The sequence below is a fragment of the Triturus cristatus genome, chromosome 11, assembly GCF_964204655.1.
Source record: "Triturus cristatus chromosome 11, aTriCri1.1, whole genome shotgun sequence".
NCBI classification, from domain to species: Eukaryota; Metazoa; Chordata; class Amphibia; order Caudata; family Salamandridae; genus Triturus; species Triturus cristatus.
In genome coordinates, this window is record NC_140594.1 from 272,313,751 (window position 1) to 272,337,936 (window position 24,186).

General features: G+C 44.4%; 1 protein-coding gene across 1 annotated transcript in view; it reads right to left on the minus strand.

The window, feature by feature from the left end:
- Positions 1-2,706: 2,706 nt before the first annotated feature.
- Positions 2,707-24,186, minus strand: part of LOC146784004 (uncharacterized) — a 33,573-nt gene continuing 12,093 nt past the window's right edge. Inside the window, exons 4-7 of the mRNA XM_085633434.1 lie at positions 20,451-22,219; positions 15,712-15,841; positions 6,509-6,628; positions 2,707-5,232 (exon numbers count right to left, since the gene is read on the minus strand). Coding sequence (XP_085489560.1) covers positions 4,983-5,232; positions 6,509-6,628; positions 15,712-15,841; positions 20,451-22,219 — 2,269 coding nt within the window. The 3' untranslated portion in view covers positions 2,707-4,982. The remainder of the gene's footprint in view (positions 5,233-6,508; positions 6,629-15,711; positions 15,842-20,450; positions 22,220-24,186) is intronic.

Below are 24,186 nucleotides of genomic sequence, written 5' to 3' on the forward strand. Positions count from 1 at the left end.
ATGACAAACACTTAGCCCATTCATAAACAACGACACACACACACCTACCATCTGTAATAATCTGACACCTGCAAGGACATCCCACTTGCAAACATTGGAATTCTACCAACACATGCCACCTCTACAGATCTTAAGTTTGCAAACACCTGGAACCTTCAAGCATTTAAATCTTGCCAAAAGCACTTTGCCAAGACGTGTAGTTTGCCTGTAGCAAGTATTGAATATAGTTTAGGTCCAGAGCCAACCAGGGTGTTATTCAGCCGCGGTCGGTAGTAGGAGTAACTGCAGGACGGTGACGTGTGGAGGGGGAGGGGCAGGGTGGGGGGTAGTAAACTATGGATTACGGAGGTTTACAGGTAAGTTAACATATATATTAATAAAACGAGTTTCGTTGCGTGCACTGCATCCCCAAATGCGATGCAGTGCACGCAACGAAATTCGTTTTATTAATTTATATGTTAATTTACCTGTAAACCTCCGTAATCCATAGTTTACTACCCCCCACCCTGCCCCTCCCCCTCCCCACGTCACCGCCCGGCAGTTACTCCTACTACCGACCGCGGCTGGTGTTATTTACCATGGGTTCGCATGGCGAGAAAGCACGAAAGTATCGATTTATTCTCTGTTGCAACCGGCCCACAGGTGACTCACAAAATTCCACAGCCCGTGCGAGTGTCTGCACAATTCTTTGTAAATTTAGGCGCAAATTCTGAAAACTGTCACGGAATGCAGCACAGCTCCCAAAGAGGCTGCGCTGTGCTGCGTGACAGGGAGAGAACAGGAGAGTACCATATTCACAGAGATATGACGCTCTTCACCCCTCTCCCTAGTCCCAGCGCTGATTTGTGCTGCTGTGTGCCAGGCACACACCTTAGCGCCATAGTGCTAGGCTGCGTGCCTGAGTCTAGCACAGGTTTTGCACAGGAAGGGCACCCTTCCTGTACAAAATACTATGCCTAGACACACTGCAAAGCTTTTCCTACTTTGTGTGTATGCTGTACAGTGCAGCACGCATGCAAAATCACAAAATAAAGGAGAAATGAAAACATTTCTCCTGTTATCGCTTGCTTTACAGCGGCGTTCATTTTTGGTACTGAACCCTGTCTACTAATGTTAGTCGATAGGGTTTACCGTAAAAAAAAATGGGTGGTTGCATTGAAATGCCTGTGTAATGCTGCCTTGATGCAAATTAATCCAAAGCAACGTTTTGTGCTTATTTGCGTTACTTTTCCATACAAACCAACGCTAATACCAATTAGCGTTGGTTTGTTAATCCCCAAAAATGTTTAACATCAGGTTAGCGTTAAAAAAAGTAACGCTGGAAGATTACAGGGGGTTTGGAGGGCAGTAGGACACCTACTCACGGACGGATAGGGATTTAGGATTTCTGCCAATCGAGTTATAATAAGGGATGCACGTCAGACTGAGGATGTTAATGAGAACATGTAATTCATTCTCAATGTATGATCATGACAATGTAACACTGACTTTGGTTTAATAAAAAGATTCTTTAAAAAACAAAAAAAAAGTAACGCTAACCCAATGCTAAATCTTTGTGAATCTGGGCCTGCAGTGGCGTAGGAAGGGGGTCGCCCCGGGTGTCATCACTGAGGGGGGTGACAAAATGGAAAAAATATGTTTTAAACACATATTTTTGCCATTTTGTCAAGCCGGGGGTGACAAGTAATTTTCCGCACCGGGTACCAGCGGACCTTGCTACGCCACTGTGGGCCTGAGTTTCTCTCCGGCTCTATTGTTCCTTGTCAGCTAAAGCTGCAAACAAAGAAATTTTGAAATGCTGTACTCAAAAAGTGATTTGACGGCTGTTTATAAAAACGAATTTTCAAAGCCCAACCTAGAAATCCAAGTGCATTAGGCTAACGAGGGAAGAAAATCGGGGGTGAGTCATCATTTAAATGAACAAATTCATTTTTGTGGGGCACACTGGGATTATCAGTGCACGCTTGGTTCCAATGCTATTTAAAGTGTTGCCTTAGGTGTTGATCTGTTAAGGTGTTCATGAAAGGAAAGGGCCCTGTTTACCCCGGTAGGACATTCTCCTCCTCTCAGAACCAGTCCTGTAGCAGGGATGCGGTAAGGCTTGTAGGTTCCGGACTCCCATTCTCATGGAGAGGCTAGCGCATACCGCTCCCAGTTATTTGACCTTGGTGACTTACCTCATATGGTCATTCTCCTTCAATATAGTAGGGCTTCTCTGTCTCAAATACAGTTTAATAGCAATCACATTGGCCTCTGTTAATCTTGGAGGCCAAGCCCACTGTCTTGTATATTGGTAGTATCTGGATTCGGTGCGGGGTAAGGCCACTGACCTGGTTCTGAACAGCTGATGGAGTATTATGTTCAAGGTCAGAACTTCGAGTGTAAAACTGAACCACACACACACACATCCATTTTCAATATACTGCCACTCTCTGCCTGAAACACTGAATTAAGAATGAGAAAATGATGATCCATGCTGCATGGTTGAGAAAGCTGCTCCAAGCCTGGCCTGTCTCCAGAATTCCAGAGCGATGACCAGTTGGCCACTTCACAATGTTGCACAGTGAACTCTGGAAGAGGTAGGAGAAAATATTTCAAGGTATGATGTTCATTGTCGACACTCACGGATCCAACCCATCAAACCGAAGTCCTGATCAAATTACCACAGGTCAGATGTGATAGACAGTAAATAATGACAGCAGCCCATTTTGACTTTGAATTGCTTTGTTACAAAACTTTTATTAGTTTGAATCAGTTCATCACCTTATTAGATACTCTCATGGAAGGTCCAACAGGTAGCAGGATTGTTCATCCATGAAGAGGAAAAGTCGTGTCTCAAGGATTTAAATGGAAGGAGACACTAGGATACACGTGAAGAGAGGTTAAGAGAAAGAAACTGGATTAAAGCTGAGGGAGACACTAGGAATGGGACTGCGGATGAGGGAGACACTGGATTATGCATGGGATGATGTAGACCTCGTAATAAATCAGACAACTGTGGAGTCATTAGAGTACAGATTAAAGGAAAAGAAGACACTGGAATAGAGATGAAGGGAGTTTAAGAGAGAAATACTGGACTAAAGGTGAGTGAGAGACAAGGTATGGGCCTGAGGATGAGGAAGACACTGGAGTATGTTTGAAGGTTGATGGAGAACTGAGTAGGAGTTAGAGGAACTTGGAGTCATTTGAGTAAGGATGAGAGGAAATGAAGACACTAGTTTAAAAGTGAAGAGAGATTAAGTAGAACAAAAACTGGGTGACGCATTTACTAAATATTCACACAATGAAGGGCAGCAAGCAAAGCTTCTGTGCTGTGTTGTGTGAAAGAGAGAAAGCAGAATGCTCCATATTTACAAAGATATGGAACATTTCTGCTCCCTCCTTGCGCTGACGCATTGTGTGAAGCCTAGGGCTAGCGGAGGCACCCTCGCACCTCAATGCAAGGGTGCCTGCGTTAAAGGCTGGATTGTTTTTGTACAATCAGAAAACTGTAGCCAGAGGAAAAAAATTGTTGGCGCAAAAGGACATCTCAAGTATAACCAGTAATACTAGTCCTCAATACGCTGCAACGTTTGAGAAGGGGAGCCACCTTAAGACCTTTAAGATACGGGTACAAAAGTATGATTCACGAATCACTGTGGGTACCAAAGAGGAATACACTTTGAATCTTGAGGACATTTACAATAATGAACACAGGTTTTGTAAATCTACAAAACCTTCAAAACCATCAGTAGCAGCTTATCATCATCCATCCATGTGGTGTGGACTGGGACCGTAGATTTGTCCATTGGCGTGGTCCAGGGTCACAAATCTCTTTGCCATCAGGGCTGATCCAGGGTCACACATCTCTCCACCATCAGGGGTGGCCCAGGAGAAGTTAATCATCATCCAGCCACGTGCTGTGGCCTGGGAATTGAGGTCCTAGATCTGTTCATGAGGGTGACCCAGAGCTGCAAATCTCTCCACCGTCCGTGCTGGTTTAGGTCTACCCATCTGTCCAGCAGCAGAAGATACTTAGAATCCATGTGGTACAGACTGGGGACATACATCTATTAATTTGAGGCAGACCCAGGCTTTGCATCTCTCCATATACTGGTGACCTGGGCCATACATTTGTTTAACTACAGTGAATCGCCACCATGCATTTTTGAGAACTGTATCTTGCACAGAAGGAAGTTACCAACTTAATAACCAGAACAAAAAAGAAAACACATCAAGTTCATAGATCCAAAAAACATACATGTTAAATATATACTCAAATACAGGTATGTATACAACACAATTTAACCTAACCACTAAACAGAAGTGCATAATAACACACACACATTGCTTAATGTAAACATTCTTTCATGTCACGCATAAGTTGTGTGTCTAATACACACAACTTATCAAATGTAAACATTTTCCAATTTCACTCTGCCTTCTAAAATAACACACACACACACACACTTTGTTAAACGTAAACATTCTCCAGTTTTACTCTGCTTGTCTAAAACAGTCAGGCGAGTGGGGGACTGGAGAGGGTGTGGGAGTTTAGGGGGCTCTTGTAAGACAGCCATATCGGATATTTAATCTCACATAATTTCACAGAACTTGCAGCACCCAGGCAGACCTCCATCAGGTGAGACACTTTCTGACAAGAGAAAGGGAGAGAAAAAACAGCATGATGTATCGAAGAGCTAACTACAATCTCTGCAGGTTTTTCAAAAGTGAATAACAAATATTGAAACATGAAAGGAATCCTGCATATTTTTCTCTGAGTCCAAGCACTGTGGACTCAAACCAGCTGATTTCACGTTGGGTGTCAGTCCCACATTACACAAAGGTCATATAGGCTTCATCATGATAGATGAGCCTAGATTATAAATAAAGACTTATATAAATATAGGTATATATACACTGCTTCATGCGCACTTGTGTGGTACATGTGTAAAACCACATATGTGTTGACTGACACAAGTGTGTTGCGTGTTTCAACGGCGTCATGTCCTCGAGTTTCGGACTCTCTGTAGACATTGTTCATAGAGTCTGATGGGTGTGGGAGTTGCTCCTGGCCTCTTTAGCTCTTGCCGTTTGACTTTCAGGGAAGTTCCCCCTTTTCTGGGGTGTTTCACCCGCTTTGGGTTTCGTCCAGGCAGCAAGGTCCAATCTTTGTGGCTCTTCTGCAATAGTCTAAAAGTGCGCTTCAGGTGCCCAGATGGAGCAAGGACTGCCACAAAGACACTTCTACACCTGAAATCAAAGAAAGTTATAAACATTCATTAAGGACCAGTGGTACCCGGGGGCTAGAGACAGCGATATTTTTGTCTGCCGCTGACACGCACACCCTCTTAAACACTTACCTGGAACCAGAAGGTGCTTTTGGACCATTCACCAGATTAATACCAACATCATACAATCCAGAAGCAGAAACTACTCAAGCATTGTTATCCACGATCCACTCACATCCATAGCTTCCCCCACCGCAAACCAATAACTGAAGCAACTTCATGTGCCAGCCGCTAATATCATCGCTCACCTCCTGCTTACAGAAGTCCAAACGTATTCTCTACAATCACTGCTTCCTGCTTCTCACAGAACTTCAGAAGGCATGAACTTCTTTCAGTAATCTCAATGATGCAACCAAAAAGTTATTTCTAACCAAAACTTAGTATTTTAAATTGATCATCTCTTGCAGTTAAAGCACATGCCCAAGAAATCACTTCAGCTGGGCTTGCTGACACCCATTATCCGGTCACCCAATGCTCCTTTCACAAATCAGATACTGCTTATATTCAATTTAATGCCAATCAAAACCCAGCTATCAAAAATGTGTCTGCTAAAACCAGAAGGACCTGTAAATTGAGTCTATGGCACCTGATGTTCCAGTTGCACACACCTGAGACCCTCCCAAAATAATGAACATCATCAACTTGATTCATTGAAGTTAGCAGTCCTTGCAGTGTACCCTACACCTGCTACAAAAACATAAACTGCTGCAATCTTTTTCGCTGGAAACAACCTTGCCACCTGTGCCCCCACAAATGCCAACAATCACTTTACTCAACCCTCAAATACGTCGATGTCTTCATCCCCAGTGCCTTCGGATGCGGTTTCAACCTTGTGCATTGGCACCCTAGATCCACCACAGCTCCTCTGGTTCCATCACAGCTCAGAGTGCCTCCCCTTGCTGCTTCAACCTCATGCATTGGCAGCCAGGTTCAACCACAACTCCCAATGCCTTCCCCTGCTGTTTCAGCCGCAAACATTGGCACCCGATTCACTACTGTTCCATCTGGTTCCACCTATGCACCTAGTGCCTTACCCTGTACCCAGTACATTTGCACCTTGGTGCCTCCACACCTCCCTCTGAGATTGTCTGTTGCCCTTAAATGTAACCTCTGATACCTCAAACCTTATGTAGCATAGTGGGGTGATGCGCAGTTGACGTCTCATGCTCATCATCTCTGATATCCTCTACTCAGTCCCTCATCACACACACACCAGAGCCTGGGTGTTCATCACCTACCTGTGTCCTTCGTCGCACTCCACTCGGGGTTCCAGCACAAAGCAAGAAGGTGACACAAAGTCAGACAAAACTTCCTGAACCTCGTTGGGCCTCTTCTTCCTCTGCAAGAATCGTGCCAACCTAAAAGAAGAAAGCAGACACATGGTGGGTCAGGTGGCGATGTTAGAGACATGAAAGACATTCAACGGACAGCCAAAGAAGAAGACAATTCAAGGGTACCAGGATGGAGCAATGAGAATCTATCAGAAACCACCTGGGCAGACCTTTCTAGTCAGGACAGGGGTAGTCTCTGATGCAAGGAAGAGCACAGGAGAGCCATGTAATGCTGCTAGGGATACCTAGATTAAACCAACTTCAGACCATGGCATGCAACAGTAATTGGTACCAAGATGGGGCAGATTGTTAGAAACAAAAAGAGTATATCACTGCTGACGATGATAAAGCCCCGTCCAGGCTACCTAGAGACCATACGGATGGGACAGTCACTCTTAGACACAAATAGGTGAGAGCACCGCAAGCCACAGCAGGCAGTCACTGGGTGGTGTTGTGGTACTAAATGTAAGAAGCAGGAACAGGCCCCTGTCAGCCTAAATGGTCAACAGTCCAGAGTCCGGATGAGGGCACTTGATGGACATACCCCTATCCAAAGAGAACATGAATCATCCTAAATCACACCTCGTCTTAGAAAAAGAAAGCTTAGCCCCCAATTGATCTAGAAGTTATCACAATGAACTGCATAAAACATCCACTGTTACATCTTTTCTTAGACGTAGTTATGTTACTTTACGCAATTTTGAATAGCACCATGTTCCAAATTCCTTGGTTTCTTGTGTTGCTGATGGTCATGGAGTGCAGAGTGTCATATGTGGGTTATTGACTTTCCTATTGGAGGGCTCCTTAAGGAGGACAAGTCTTGTGGCTTAACTTGTGCAAGTCTTTCAGTGTGGTCTGTGAGTTGTGGGTTTTCTCTGCAGAGGTCAACCTAGTGAGTGGTAGTGTTGTGCGACCTTCTGCCAAAGTAACTGTGACTGAGAGTTTAGGTGTGCAGAATCGGTGCATTATTCTTGCCGCCCTGTCCCAGTGCCTGTCCTGCCACTTAAGCTCTAGATTCTCTGTGCCCTACAGTATTGCTGTCGCATGTCCCCTTGTCCTTGTTTTTTCGTTCTCATGTTTTCCTGAACATGTTTCTCCTTGACGTGTGGTTTCTCATTTCTCTTTCTTCTATTGTCATCCTTTAGATTTCTCCCTGCTTTGTTTCCTACGTATCCTCTTCCTTGTATCTCCAGATCTTCTCGTTGTCCCCTCGTCTCTCTATCCCAGCACCTCTCTTTCGCCTAGTTTCCTCATCCCTGTGTTTCTTAATTGGCGTAAGGTTTTGTCCTCTTGGAGCAGTAGCAATCCTTTTGTCTCTCATTGTTCCCAGATGTCAATGTGCCTACGTCTCTCTGTCTCCCTGCCCCCCTGTCTCCCTAGTCCTCTGTCTTCCTGTCACTGCATTTCTCTGTTTCAGATTCTCTCTCACCGACATCTTCCTATTCCATTGTGTCTTCATTCCTGAGATTCTAAATCTCCTTTACTCTTTATCATTGCATCTCAGTGCATCCTGTTCTGTGTCTCCCTGTCCCCATAACTCACAGTCCCCATGTCTCCACGTCCCCAAGTCAGTGTCCCTGCATTTCTCTGCACCCGAGACTCCTTAATTCTCATTAAGGGCGAAATGTAGGTAGCCTAATACCGGTCGGTAACGGCCGATTTTCGGTAAAAATCCCGTTACCGACCGGTATTCAGGCTTTTGGTATGTAGGGGGGACATTTCAGGATTCGGTAATTTACCGAATCGGTAAAATTACCGAATCGGTAATTTTACCGATTCGGTAAATACCGAATCCTGAAATGAGATGTAGGGGGAGTGTGTGGGTGTTGTGTGGATTCGTTATTTACCACCAACTAAAAGTTTGTGGTAAATGACGAATGGCTTAGAAAAAGCATTTTTTGGCACTTAGAAGTGTGCAATGTGGCAGACATACATGCCCTTAGGGCATGTATGTGTGCCACATGTGCACACATGCAGGAATCAGGGGTGCAACAGGGTGTCACTGTGACACCCTGCCACTCTTGATTGTGCTCCCCCATTACCGAATCGGTAAATACCGATTCTAAATTACCGACCAATTCCGATTCGGTAATTTTTACCGACTGATTACCTACATAGCATTTACCACTTCATAAATACCGAATCGGTAAAATTCGGTATTTATGAAGTGGTAAATGTTAGGCTACCTACATAAGGCCCTAAATGTTATGTTTCTAAAGCGCAACAACACCCGGAAGGGGTGAAAGCCTAAAAGTTACACAAACTCATAAAATAAAAAAACAGCAGTAGTTATTGCAAAGATGGAAAAAGCCAGGTTTTCACAACTTTCTTAAACTTCAGAAGGGATGACTCAGATGAAATCTTTAATGGCAGTTCATTCAAAGCCTATCTGTTGCGACAGCAAAGCCTAAACGTGGGTCCAGACTTCAGTTAACAGAGCTAGAGGCCGACCTAAGTTAGCACCTAAGCCTGGAGCGGGTAAGCCAACCAGAAAGAGAACTGAGGTGTGGATCATACAAATATTTATGAACCAAACGCAAGAATTTAAATGTGACTCTTTCATTACTCAAAGCTGCCTACGTTTTGGTCAAATTTTCTTAACTGTATGGTTATTTTGGGTGCAGCATTTTGGACCAGCTGCTGTTTATTTTAAGGTTTTGGCAGAAAGAGCAAGATATAGGGCACTGCAATAGTCTAACCTGTGCATGCATTGATATCTGGACCCATTGTTGTGGAGACAAGAGAAAAGGAATGTGTTTCACAATCTGCTGATGGAAAAAAAGGACTTAACAATAGCAGTAACCTGAGCTTCCAGAGAGAAATGCTGATCAAATTTGATTCAAAGATTCTTCACTACAGAAGCTGGAGTGGACTTTGTCTCAAGGTGTCGCCCTGATTCATACTCTCCTATTACGCCCTGTACTCCAGTCCATGTTCCCCATGGCCATGCTTATCTGTGTCCCCAATTCTCCCTGTCCCTGAGTTTCCTTGTTCCCATGTCTTCATTTCCTAATTACTTCACTTCACTGCATCGCCCTGAGATTCCTCTTCCCTGCATCTGTTCCCTGTAATCTCCTTAGTCTGTCCCTTGCGTCACCCTGCCCACAAGTCTCTCTGGCCCTGTCGCTTATTTTCTGTGCATCTCCCTGTCCCCCTGACCCTATTACTACATGTCCCTCAACCTACTTATCCCTGCCTTTCTCGCCGCCTCTGCCCATGTGTCCTCAAGATGCTCAGTAACAGCATCACCCCTATTCTTATGGGCCTGGCCCCCGGACTACTGTCCACCCCCTTGTCTCCCTGTCTCTGTGCACCCCCTTGTCTCCCTGTCTCGGTCTCCTTTGCCTCAAGACTCCCCGTCCACACGTTTTCCCACCTTTACATCTACCACTGGTTCCCAGTCCCCCTTAATCCTTGTTCCACTGACCTGTGCCCCCTACTCAGTGTGCTTCCCTGTCCCATCTCACTGTCCCTGAGTCTCCACTTCATGTGCTTCCTAATCTCCATTGTGCCCCTCTGACCGGTGTCCCATGCGCTTGTGTCCCGAAGTGGCTTATCCATGGCTTACACAGGGCAGCCTGGATCCCTCCATGGAGATAACAGGTGATGTAGCGTGGCTCCTTGAAAAAAGAGATAAAATGTTCATGGGATGTGTCAGTATACCACCAGAGTCGGCACTCACCAGTGTGACGCACCCCATTGTTTACGTTTGCAATGCCACAAAAATTAGAGCGCAGGGAAAAATGTTGAATATCATCATCGTGCTTTGGGCCTACAGAAACTCTCCCAATAATACAAGTGCATCTACTGGTGTTTGCACAAGCTTGTGCAAACACAACACTGGCATATACTTTAACATACTTAACAAACGTTCCCAACACTACAGCATTTTCCATCTCTCATGATCATATCCAATGTACCAATAAACACACCAGGACGGTAGACTTTATGTCACCAGGCTGTTGCAGGCAGTTTACTTTCAACGACTGCTGTTTTTGTGTTTTCTGTCACGTACTTGGTCAATTTTCATGGCACGAAGGTGCTTTTGGAATCTGGGCCCTGTGAATGCGGGACTTCATTGATCCAGTCATGGTGGTCTGCTGACCATGCACTGGTTGTGCTTCGATTTGTTCAGGTGGGAGTTGTAATTCGATAGTGGGTGGCGAGGGTAGGGTAGACTAGTGTGTTGTTTCGTGTACATTGGATAGTGCCAGGTAGGTCCTGTTATGGATTTTGGTGGTGCTGAAGGACTCGGCTGTGTCGGAAAGATGCTCTCCGTGTGTTTGAGGCGATAGGCAGGATGCACAAAGCATTGTTGCTTCTCTGCCTCAAGAGAGGACACACTCTTTAAGAGCGTTTGGTAGTAAAAGTCCTCCACCAGAGGCTATTTGGAGACTTGGGAAGAGGGAAGCTGTTTAGACTCTGTGAAATGAAACAGGGAATTTAGAAGACTTTTACGGTCACAAGTCGCACATGAATCATAAATAAGTAATTATGAAATATGAGGTAAAGGGCAAAGGTCAGTGTAAGGTCATGGGGAGAGAATAAAGGCCAGCCTGAGGTCTCGAGAGATTAGAGGGTGGTCTGGAGCGCGGGGGAGAGATCAGAGGGGGGTCTAGGAGTGTGGGGAGAGATCAGAGGGGGGTCTGGAGTGTGGGGAGAGATCAGAGGGGGGTCTGGAGTGTGGGGAGAGATCAGAGGGAGGTATGGAGTATGGGGAGAGATCAGAGGGAGGTGGAGAGACCGGGGGAGAGGACCTCTCGGTTTAGACAGAGACCTAGAGAGAGAGATCAAAGGCCAGTTTGGGGACATGATGAGAGGTCAGGGTGAGATCGGGAGGCCCAGGGAGAGGACAGAGAGAGATCTTTAATCATTGGGAGAGGGTACAGGGAAGTCTGTGGATCAGGGGAGAGGGCAGAATGCAGTTTCGGGGCCTGAAGATATGTCAAAGGTCAGTCTGGGGACCGGAAGAGAAGAGGCCTCAAATGAATCTTTGATAGATTTCCAGCCCACAGGCTGTTTTGGTCAGTTGTGCTCTGACCTTCTTTACTTGCAATTATCTTCAGGGGTGCTAACGAAGAAGTGTAACATCCGACCACCTTTGTGTTTCTTTTAGGAAGATTGTAATTCCATGAATGTAAGCTCTAAAGGGAGACATTGGAAGAGGTGTTTCATACCAACAGGCCCCTGGCAGCCGTTACTTTAGTTCCCGTTACTAGAAACGGATTTGTCTATATGGCTCTAGGAGAGCTCACGAGGGGACACGTAAAACGAAAATAGGTCACTGTAGAGCGTAAATGAGTGGGTGAAGGTCGGTCTTGTGACCTCATGGGAGCCGGGAGAACAAACCGCGGCCCAGAAAGATTGCCCTCGGTGCACCGGACTGGTTAATGAACACACAGGTGAAAGGACGAATAGTTTCGAAAAGAGTTAGGGCCAGACGCACTGAGCAATTTTGCAATCACAAACTCTGCAACTCACAAAATCACATGGTTGGTGAAAGCAAAAAGGCTCTTTCTTATGTACAAAAGCCATTTTACAAGTCAGAAACTTTATCACTCGATAAAATGGGTTTTGCAACCCATCCGCCACCTAATTTAGAATCGGCATTCCTTCCAAAAGGCAATTCAGTATGCAAGGCATCAATGGGCATTCCTTCCAAAAGGCAATTCAGTATGCAAGGCTTCGATGGGCATTCCTTCCAAATGGCAATTCAGTAAGCAAGGCATCGATGGGCATTCCTTCCATTCCTTCCAAAAGGCAATTCAGTATGCAAGGCATCAATGGGCATTCCTTCCAAAAGGCAATTCAGTATGCAAGGCATCAATGGGCATTCCTTCCAAAAGGCAATTCAGTATGCAAGGCATCAATGGGCATTCCTTCCAAAAGGCAATTCAGTATGCAAGGCATCAATGGGCATTCCTTCCAAAAGGCAATTCAGTATGCAAGGTATCAATCCTTTGCAACAGCCTTCCCAGTCGCAAACCATTAAACAGTTACCAACACGTCAAAGGACGAGGTAACCTGATTTGCAAAATAATTCTCCATTGCAAATCTTATTGGCGGACTTAAAGGGTGTAGGCAGTGGTCCTGGGGACCGCAGCCTGCTGCCCTCTGAAAATTATCCCTATAAGAAAACTTAGTTTTTGAACCAACACCGGTTCCTTTAAGGAACATGATCTGCTTAGGAAAACATGTTTCTGAAGAGGAATGTTAAGACAGGGATGGTTGTCAGGTCACCATCCTAGTCTTTGTGGCCAGTCACAGAGGTTCACAAATTGCAACTTGCCTAATTAATATTCAACAGGCAGGTTGTCGTGTGCCCTCATAAGTGTGGTGATTTTAGTGACACCATAGGTACATAGGTCGCTTTTTTTTTTTTTGCAGAGTTTTATATAGCGCAAACTTGACCCGAATCCAATCAGGTATCAGCGCGCTTTACATAGCACCAGTTACGTTACATGAGGCCACACATTTTATTTTATTTTTTGTTAGGCACGGGGAGATTAAGTGATTTGCCCAGAATCACAGGATGTTGTAGCGTCGTTATCGAGACTCAAACCCAGTTCCCCCAGGTCCGAGGTCGAGCGCCCTAACTGTTAGGCCAACTCCTCTCCCCAAATTTGCAAATCACATACTGGCCGCAATAGTCAGTGCACAATTGGTGGCCTCTTTTTGCCACCAGTATGATAGTAAGTCTGGCCCACAATGAGATATTGCATCAACATTATGTGAAGGAAAGAAAAAGGCAGTGAAATAAGAACCTACGTACAGCGACATGAGAGCTTTAGAGTTCCAATATGTGCAGCTCTGAGTGGAAAAACAAACATTCAGGAACTGTGAGAGGGACATACCTGAAAGGAAAGATCAACATTCAAGCCTAGAGAGACAGACATTGACGTATGCAGAGAAGGACATTCAAGTATGGAGAGACATCTATTCATGTACTGAGAGACATTCAAGTACAGAGAGATGAACATTCAAATACAGGGCGACAGCTATTTAAGTACTGAAAGACAGACATTTCGGTACAAAGAGATGAGCATTCAAGTACTGTGAGATGGACAGTCAGGTATGCAGAAGTGAACATTCAAGTGTGGAGTGGCAGACATTCATATAGTGAGAGACAGCCCTTCAAGTACAAAGAGACAAACCTTCTGTTACAGAGAGATCAACATACAGACATGGAGAGACATACCTTCAGGAAGAGAATCATGAACTTTTAAGCACAGTGATGAACATTCAGGTACAAAGAGAAGGACACACAATTATGGAGAGGAGAGACAGACATTCAAGTAGGGAGAGATGAACATTCAATCCCAGAGAGATGAGCACTTAAGTCTGGAGAAATAGCCATTCGAGTACAGAGAGATGGACATTAAGGTGTGGACAGGCAAACATTTAAGTACAGACTGAGAGGCATGAGTGAAAGTCAGATGAAGAAGGGAGGTAGAAAGGATCCCCTTAATGAAGATGTTCAAAGAACAAAAAGAAGCATAGCACATGCAACAAGTCTGACTTTAATGTGATCATACATGTAAACACACGTATGCACACAGGCTGTTTGCACGGTCTAGCAGATTAAAGTCAGGCCGATTGGCTTTGCCGCTGCTGAGAAAAAAGGAACAACAAATTATTGTCTTTTGAATAAAATGCATTTAAAAGATAATTGTGATGACTAAGTGCACTCTTCAGATGTGAAATTGTCCCTCATGCATTCCAATGGAAACAGTTCTTAGAAGGTGGAATAATACACCAAGCATCCAACAGCAAGAGAGGGGAGGGTGATACTCTTCTGTGTGGAGCCAAAACCCACTATATGTCACAGAATTGGTAACAGTAAGTATGTAGACAGCTGTGCTTGACATGGAAATCGACTATCACTGCATCTGCATGAGGGAGGGTTTTCATGGAAAAATAAGTGAGGAGAGAGGGGTGTGGGTTTCCCAGGAGAGAGGGAACAGTCAGTGATGATCTGAGAAGGAAGGAGAGGTGATTCAGGGGGCAGAGTGAGAAGGAACAGATCAACAAAGTTTTGTGCCCAGATTAACTAATGCTTTGTGCCAGGTTTGCATCACAAAAGTGACAAAAACACAGTGCAAAGTGCTGGGGTGGGATCTACCATCCAACACTAAGCAAGATTTGCGTTTAAAAGTTCACCAAAGTAATTCAACTTTAGACCAGGTGCTAATTTGTGCTATTTTGCGTCAAGGCGGTGTTCCATGGGTGGTACATCGGCATTCTCATGCCACCACCTACGGGTTTGATGCAAGTCCCTATCTACTAACATTCATAGACAGGGATTTGTGCCAAAACCTTACGCCTCCTCGAGGGCAGGTGTAATGGGAGAAATGTTTTAATTTCTTCTTATTCTTCCAACTTTGCATGTGCACTGCATTTTACAGCACACATACAAAATGGGAAAAGTTGTAAAGAACTGTTTTTGTACTGTAAGGATACTCTTCTGGTAAAATAACCTATGCTTTAGACAAGGCACACACACTTGCACTATGGTCCAAGGGTGTGTGTGTTGGTGCATGGCAGCTAAAAGTGAACCAGTGCTGGGGAAGAGAAAACAATTGCACTTTTTCTCTCTCCCTCTGACTCAAGCCAGCACAGCAACGTCGGTTACTGTTCTGCATCGCAACAAACATTCGTCAATATTGGGAATATGTGTCGAGCAAAGTGCAGGGGTTAGTCTGTAAACATGTGGAGAAAGCAGAAGTAAATCTGTTGTGAATTCAAAGATGCATATATGCTTCCAAGGAGAAGTCACAGGTAAGTCTGCGGGTGAATAAAGAAGATAAAAGCAGAAGAAAAAGTTCAGGTGGACCAAGGACAGGACATGAGAGCCTGGGATTTAGAAGAGGGCAACCTGGGAATACATGAGAGGGCACGAGGCAGGCTGGGCTCCAGCAGAGGACAAAGGGCAGGCTGGGGAGGCAGAGATGAGCCTGGGGTTCAACGTGAAGGCAGCATTCAGGATAGGGATGCAGTGAGGGCAGAGGGCAGACTAAGTAACCAAAAATGTCTCAGCGCTCAGCTGGTTGTAGGTAGTCTAGCAAGGATCATGATCTTCAGGGTACTTTAGTTCCTGTTCATCTACTCACCTCCTGGTACAGTTACAGTGGTAAAGAGTTTTCGGGTCCAAGTTGTAGAGCTGGAATTTCTCTTCATAAGGAGCAATCTTATATTCACATTGATCAAGACGGCGATAACATCCACAGCTCTTGGAGATATCTATAGATAAGAGGTGAAGAGGTCATTAACACCAAGTGTATGACCAAGAAGGAGCATGTCGTACAGAGACACGACTCTGCAGAGGATGGGAGAGGAAAATGGAATTAACAATAGGCGGGATACCGAAAAAAGCCATACTGCACAAACACCCAAGAGGTAGAAGCTGACAAACAGAGAAAATGGGCATTAGCAACAAGCACTGTCAAAACAAAGAAAACTGGCTATGGCAAGCTAATGAGAAATTTAATTTTTGGTTTATTTTTTTAATGCAAGCATATGCAATAAAAACAAAGAAAACGGTGCCACTTAAACATAGCAGCAGTATGCTTGCAATAAACATTTTACATTTAAACATATAATTAACCATTACATACAATTTTATGAGAACAGGTAAGGGGCTTCGTACCAGACATGTGCACTTAGAACAGGCATGGAAACCCTTTTTAGTTTTAATGCCTGTCACAGGAAAACAAGATTTATATTGTTCCAAAGAAAATGTACTAATGATATTGAATTACTATAACCTGAAGACATTGTTCAAACAAGACAAGAATAACTAAAATAGGTAAAAAGGATAAAGAATGGATTAAAAAATAATTGGCAAAAAAAAGTATTGGCCCACCAGCCCTAGCAATGAAGTGCACATCTTTATTAGGACGAATGTGCACATGTGATGGTGTCATATGTCATCATTCACAGTGCAAGAGAGCTAATAATTGTAGTGGGCTGACACATTGCCCTATGCTGCAACTATAGTGGAAGGAAGCAAAATGCGAATGACAACTGGAAAGACCAACGAAGGAAAAGGGCTGACCCCAAAAAAACCTGCGTTTGACAGCATGTATGTACTTTTCATTTATGATTTTTTTACTAATTCCATAGGACTGGTGCGACAGCTGAACCTATCTCAAGACCAAACCTAAAAATCTATGCTGAGAAGGAACATATTGAACAGGGAAAACGTCCATTAGAACGAAGTAGGAATCCCAATGTGCCTTCACAGTGCCGGCAATAGAACAAAGGTGCCTTTTATCACGCAGTCATTCAGCACGCAAGTCTTTATAACGACTTGTTTTAGGGGGACGCCTTTGTGGAATGGTGTTGGATTTAAAGTCCAACACCTTCCCTTCTGTTGTGCAGACTGGAGTTGGAATAGTAAATGAATCTATTCCAAAATCCAGAGCTCCCCTTAGGCAAGTCGTTTTAACGACTTGCGTGCTGAACGAATGCGTACTAAAGATGCGTACGTTTCAATAACAGCGCTGCGAAGGCACAGCGGGATTCTGGCTTGCAGAATACCGTAACACATTAATTGAACAGAGATACAACGTAAGACAGACAAAGGACAAATGAGAATGAGTATTAACAACATTTAGGAGTCCAGGAAAGAGTAGCTTGCAGAGACAACCAAGACAGGAGAGGCATAGAGAGAGAGGGAGGGTAGAAGGGGGCATGATTTTGGACAGTTGGCATAGTGACAACATATTTTATAGAGATATCAGGAAGGAGATATCATTAGGAAGAGACCAGAGAAAGAGACAGAATGCTGCAGAAAAGGATGAAGCCTGACAGACACTGGGACACATGGGACAGAGACATCAAAATAAAAGAATTGTAAATGACTGTGAGAATTATAGAAAACATGGAATAAAAGTAAGGAGGTTATGCAGAAATATGCAAAGGTATGCACACCTTTTCACAGACATATGAGAATGGATACAGGAAAGTCAACGGGAGAAGGCAAACACACCATTACACAAAAATAGGAATAGACACACAGACCACTACACAGAACTATGAGAAAGGACACAGACCACTACACAGAACTATGAGGAAGGACACAGATCATAACACAGAAATATGACAAGGCATACACACCATTACACAGAAATATGAGAAGACATACAGACCACAGCAGAGAATTGTTAGATGGGATACAGACCAATACACAGAAATATGAGCATGGATACAGACCACTGTACAGAGGAAGGAGACAAGGGCGACTGTATAATTGAAACTCAAGACTGCATCAACAGGAGGCGGAAGAGAGACTGTTACAAAGGGAAAAAAATATGGATAGAAGACCAGTACATAGAAACAGAGGGAGGAGTCTCAGAAACTTGTGAGTGTAGAGAAGCCTACATGTGACAATACAAGGCTAGGCAGGAAGGAAATGTGAGAAACCATAAAAGAACTGGGAATAATGCTATTAAAATGAAGACATGATCATAGGGAGACTCACGCACCATACTGTACAAGAGCCCTCGGAGTGTGAATACATTGAAGAAAGCAGAGAAAGTGAGAACTAAAACATGAGATGGGAGGGAGACAAGATATGGTCCTGATACAAGGGAGAAAAGTGCAGAAAGAGAGGAGAGAAAGACCCTTTTAAAGGAGGTTATGACGTGAAAGTAGCCATTGTTTAACAATCTGCAAATACCACCTCCAAAACTTTATGTATGTCTTTATCATTTATTAGACAGACTATTTCCTGCACAGGAGTTCAAGCCCCAGGACCCTCTCCTACAGTCTGAAACAAAACACTTTACTCAACATGAACCACAACCAATTAAGGCTTGGTCTCTTGAGCTAGGATCTTATCACACAAGCCATCACTCAGTCTGGCCTCCCATGACTTGAGCCATGCATCCATTGCCCACAGCATGCCTCCACAACCTAATAATAATATAATGTCACCCTACACATGCCCCTTGTCAACAATTAAGGCATTATCACTAAAACTGAGGTGCGGACACCAGACCATTTAGGTCGTGCATCCACTGCTCAGGCCGCGCTCCCATCACTCACCAAGAATGATATCTCTCCACACATGCCTCTCACCATAACCATGGCACTGTGACTAAAACAGAGGCACTGCCATTCAAGCTAGACTTGGCAATCTGAGCTCCTGTCACATAAGCAATGCACCTATCAACAACAAGAGTTACAACCCTTTACACTTGCCTAAGACCAACAACCAAGATGTTGTCACTTAATCTAGGATGATTTGCCTCAAACCAAACTAACACTATCACTCAAGCCATGCACTGAGCACTCAACACATGCCTCAACTACTCAACAAGATTATTGTCAGTCTAAGCATGCTCCATTACAATGACCATAAGGCATTATCATTTAAGCTGCGGCGCCATTACTCAAACTTAATCCCAACACTAAACTCTCAGGTCACTTATGCCATTCATTCACTGCTCCAACAATGCCTCCTCAATCACCTACGCCTAGGCAAAATTTGAATTTCACGGGCCTAATTTGAATAATTTTGATTTAGGCTTGTTGTGTTAAAGTACGTGCCGGTTGTGGTAAAATGTTACTGTGATTGCAGAAGAACAGAATGTGAATGGCTGTTGTTTGAGGGGCTTTTGTTGATTTGCACTTTTTTTAGTGCATAATTTGTTCTCCCGTAAAAAACTGAAGCAAGGTGGCATTTCACACTAAAATATAGAGTCCAATGACAACTAAGATATCTTCATTCAATCTAAACGCCATTCTGAAACCAGAGTTCCCATTTCTTAACCCATGCACCTACCGCTGAAACCATGGCCACATCCACCAGCATGAGTCACACTACTCTGTAAATGGCTCTTAACAGTAACCACTGTATACATGGTGCATAAAACCAGTCAAGGCATTATCACTTCATTTAACCTAAACACCATTTATTAATCTGAACTCCATCCCCCAATTCATGCATTTATCACTCAAACCACACCCCCAGCTCTCAACAAGAGCAATTTCCAACTGCATGCCCCACAACATCAACCAAAGCATTGACACTCAAATTAAACCTCATAGCTAAAGCTGTTCGTACATGGCTCAAACCATGCCTCCATCACTCAACAAGAATCACATAACTCCACACAATACCTGGTAACAATAACCAAGGCATTATAACGTAAACTCGGATGCCATCACTAAAGCTAAATACCATGTCTCAGTCTGAGACCCTACTACTCAAGGCATGAATCCACCGCTAAAACCATGCTCATAACCACTCCACTCTACAAATACTCCATAACAACAACCACTTAAACTGAGGGGTCATCACTCAAACTAAATCTCATTGCTCAATCTGAATCACATTATTTGAACCCACCACTAAAACCATGCCTCAACCACTCGATGAGTCAAATCACTCTACACGTGGCCAATAACAATAACCAAGTCATTATCAATTTACCAAAGGTGCTGCCATTTACACTAAACCCTATCTCACAATATGAGCTACCACCACTCAACACTGGTACTCGCCCCTCAAACCATGTGTTAATAGGAGCCATATCACTTTGCCCATGCCTATAAGGACAGCCAAAAGCAATGTACTTAATATTATGATCCATCACTCAAAGCAAATCTAATCACCAAATGTAAGCTTCCATCACTCAACCCATGCATCTTCCACTCAAACCATTACAAAGCACATGCTTCACCGCAAAGTAAAGTCTAATCACTGCACCCATGCCACTGATGCTCAAATTAAGCCCACACTATGTAATGAATTCCGTATTCCAGGATCAACTCACACACCCTTGCAATTTACCCCAGTCACTTGACTTGCCCCTAGGTATATCCCATACGTTATAGTACTCACAGTGATTGCTTGACTGTTGATGGGTAATAGAAGGGTGATGCGCATGGATGTGATGAGATGAGATCCTTGTAAGGTCGTGTATAGGTTTGTTCTTTTCATTCAATAAATTGTTTCCTGGGCTATAATCTAGTTGCACTTCAGGAGGGACAGGAGAAACGGTTCTCTCCTTTGAATGGCTATACAGTCCCGCTTCCATGGTTGACAAATCAAAATTATGCATTCTTGTAAACTCAGTTCCAGGGTTGTCGATGGGGGTTGATTTTGTTGTAGAGTCCACATATCTCTGCATAGGGTAGGTTGCTAATTGTCCATGAGATGCATGATTTCCTAATTTGTTTTCTAAATAAAATGTTGTTAAAGTGTCTTCGGTTACAGGGGCGGTCTCCTGTATGCCTTGAACAGTTCCTGTCATGGTTGCATCTTTTCTGGGTTGATGACTACTTGCATGGGTAATTATGGATGGAGTCACTGGGTAAGTTTGGGGAAAGTTCTGTTGAAATTGTCCTTGCTTGGTCCTTAAAGTGCTTGCGTCCTCTTTTTCAGTTTGTTGAGGTATAAATATTTGATCATCAAAGTTGGGCCTTGATGGGCCAAACTGTTCAGCAGTGGGATGAGCCCCTGTGAAATGGCCTGTGGTGGGTCTCTCAGTGCTTGGATGGAACATGCTACTATGGTCAGCATGTATGTTACTTGCAGTGAGTTGTCCAGTGTGTTGACAGCCTGTGTGTGCCTGATCAATGTTCTGTTGTTCTTCTCTGGGCTTAGCCACATCGGTATAGTCAGTGACAGTCTGGTCAGGGCATAGCTGATCTTCGGAGGACGTAGTCATCCTTGCCTGGACAGTACTGAGGTGAGCTGTGCTGCCAACTAACTCAGACATATTACTCTGGAGTTTCTCATCATAGAAAAGCTCAAGTATTACAGTTTTGTGTTCCTCTAAGTTGTTTGTAAAAGAATCCGATGGTAGCACCTTCATCATTTCGGTTTGTACAATTTCTGTCAGATGGGCCAATGAAGAATCCAGCCTTTCATGCAGCGGGACCTCCATCGCCTTAGGAAGTTGGGTCTCCAAAATTGTCATGTGTAAGACTTTCGTCATCTCAGGAAGGGGATTCTGGGTTCCCTCAGACTGCTTTTGACTTGTGTCCACCACCACATTATGCACTGCCTTTTTCATGACATCAGGTGGAGGACTATCTACCACCTTGTGCATTCTGTCCTCCATTACGTCATGGAGTCGACTATCTATCACCCTGTGAACTGTGTCATTCACAATCTCAGACAGCGAACTATCTCCCATCTTGTGCTCTGCACCCTCCATCCCTTCAGGTAGCAGATTATCTAACACCTTGTGCACTGTGTCCTCTATCACATCAGGCCATAGCGCAGCCTCGGCACTAGTAGCCTTCACATCTTTAAGTCTAAGAGGATTACTATCAGTCCCAGAGACGCTTGGCTCTAGTTTGGGCAGGTGGGTCGTCAAATGTACCTCAGAAGCTCTTGGTCTAGTTGTTTGCTCTGGCCGCCTATGGTGCTTCCCTAGCCTTGTCTTCTTCCTCTGATTTCTGTCTGGGCGGCGAGGTCCATTTTTTGAGAGACGGTGTGGTAAGATTTTGCGATCTGTGGAACCAGCCTGTGAGATGGTGCTGCCATTTGCAGCAATATTGGGTTTGTATTGTTCATCCAATGGGTCTGAAAAGGGGTGAGTGTAGTTGTAGAGCCCCTGCTTCTGGAGCACAGCGAAGGAAGTGGGACCATATTCTTTACACCTAGAGAGAAGTAGAGAAGCAGATTTAGCGAGCAGCCAAAAAAACACTATATTACACATTAGTTGTTGATGAAATTGCAAGAATCGAGAACCTATATGACAATGCGGTAAAGGAACCCTTTGGTGAGAAACCTAACATTGCAAGGATCCCACAGCACCAACAGGCACTGCATGGACACAGTGTATATGTTATTGGAGACATTTAGCAGTGACAGGGCAGTGGTGAATGAAGCAGGTCCTTCTGGAGACAACAGTAGTGGCAGGGCAATGTGGGGGAGAAGCCTCACTGCTGCAGTCTTGGAACACTGAAAGGACATTGCCAAAGATCAGAGATAAGTGGCTTTCGTAGAGCAGCTGCAAAAGGACGTTCGGGGTGATGGGATCCTGCAGTGCTTATAGGATACTGCCGGAAGAGAAAGGGTGGTGTTGAAGGTCTAGTCGCAAGGTAAATGGTACTATTTAGAGTACCTTTAAGCTTCTGGGGTCCTACACCACTGATGGGGAATTAGTAGAAAAAACGTCAACTGTTGGAGTCTTGAACCACTGAAAGAGCAGTGCAGAAGGAAGCAGGCCCTGCTGTGACCCGTAGCAGTGGAAGGACACTGCTGAGGATATGTTCACACTACTTTAGTCCTATGGCACTGAGAGCACTGCCAAAGAAAGCTCTCAGTAGTGAGGCGCTGTTGCACATACGGGCACTGCTGGGACGGAGCTCACGCTGCTAGAGTCCTACAGCACTGTGAGGTCACTGCAGGGAAGAAACTCACACAGCTGCAGTTGTATGGAACAGGCTGGGCACTGCTGGGGTCCTACAGCATTGGCAGGTCACTGCACGGAAAAAGCTCACACTGCTGCAATTGTACGGCACTGGATGGGCACTGCTGGGAAGAAGCTGAAAGCGTTCAGGGTGATTGACAGGGCACTGCTGGAAAACCCACAGCAAACTCTAGATGGGACTCCAGATCATGCTGTATTTAATCAAATGAGTACTTGATACCCTAAAATGTGTCTGCCAAGCACGCACGCCGCAAACCACAAACCTTCAATACATATATGGTTTGCCCTAGTAGACTGATTGGAAATGCATAGAATGCGTTCATCCACACCACCGTTAGCAACACGCCAAGTCATTCATGTGTGCAATGCCATGGCAGGGCAGTAATTTTATGGGTCGGCACTGGGCATTCTGACACTGGCATTTCCCCGGTAGGCTGCAGATTAGGGCACTTCTGTCCCAGATGAATGGGCTGCCATGACCCATCCATGCCTAAAAGTGAGCGAGCCGACAAATTTGCAGGGAGAGCCGAGCCAGGGTCTGGCTTTGCTCGAAAGACCTGTGCACGAGCCGAGCCATGAAAACGATTGCCCTTTAAATCATGCTACAGGCATTGCGTACAAATGTGATAAATTCTGTTCATAACTTAAAATACAGTATTTCTTTAAGATGCTGAGGTGTTTCACCTTAGGACAATAGATCATATCACTGCATGGAGTGGCTTTTATTAAAAGTGATAGCTTGCAAACATGAACTTAGAAACATTCCTGCCTCACACCCCACAGACGACAACGCACTGCAGAAGTAAGAGGCGAGTCAGTTGTCACGTGTACCCTACACATGGCCTAGATTCTGATCATAGATGGAGCATAAATAAATGATCAGTCTGTTAAATCAAACACTAGAGGCTTCTGTGTAGCCACATCCAGAACTCACGTATTTGAAGGGGCTCTCTTGTGTGCTAATGAAGAAAAAAGGACACTATCTAAAATAACACATTTGCTTCTGATTGCACAATTTGACCAAATGGGGAATAGGCCTGTTTTTCTGTTAACAGATTGTGCATTTCAGCCCATCAATGGGAATCTATCTAACCTCTGTTAAAACCCACTCAACTCTGTTCTCGTATCAGTCTACTGCAGTGTGAGGCTGGTTTCAACATTTTCCAGTGCTGATTTTTGGTTTCCAGTCAG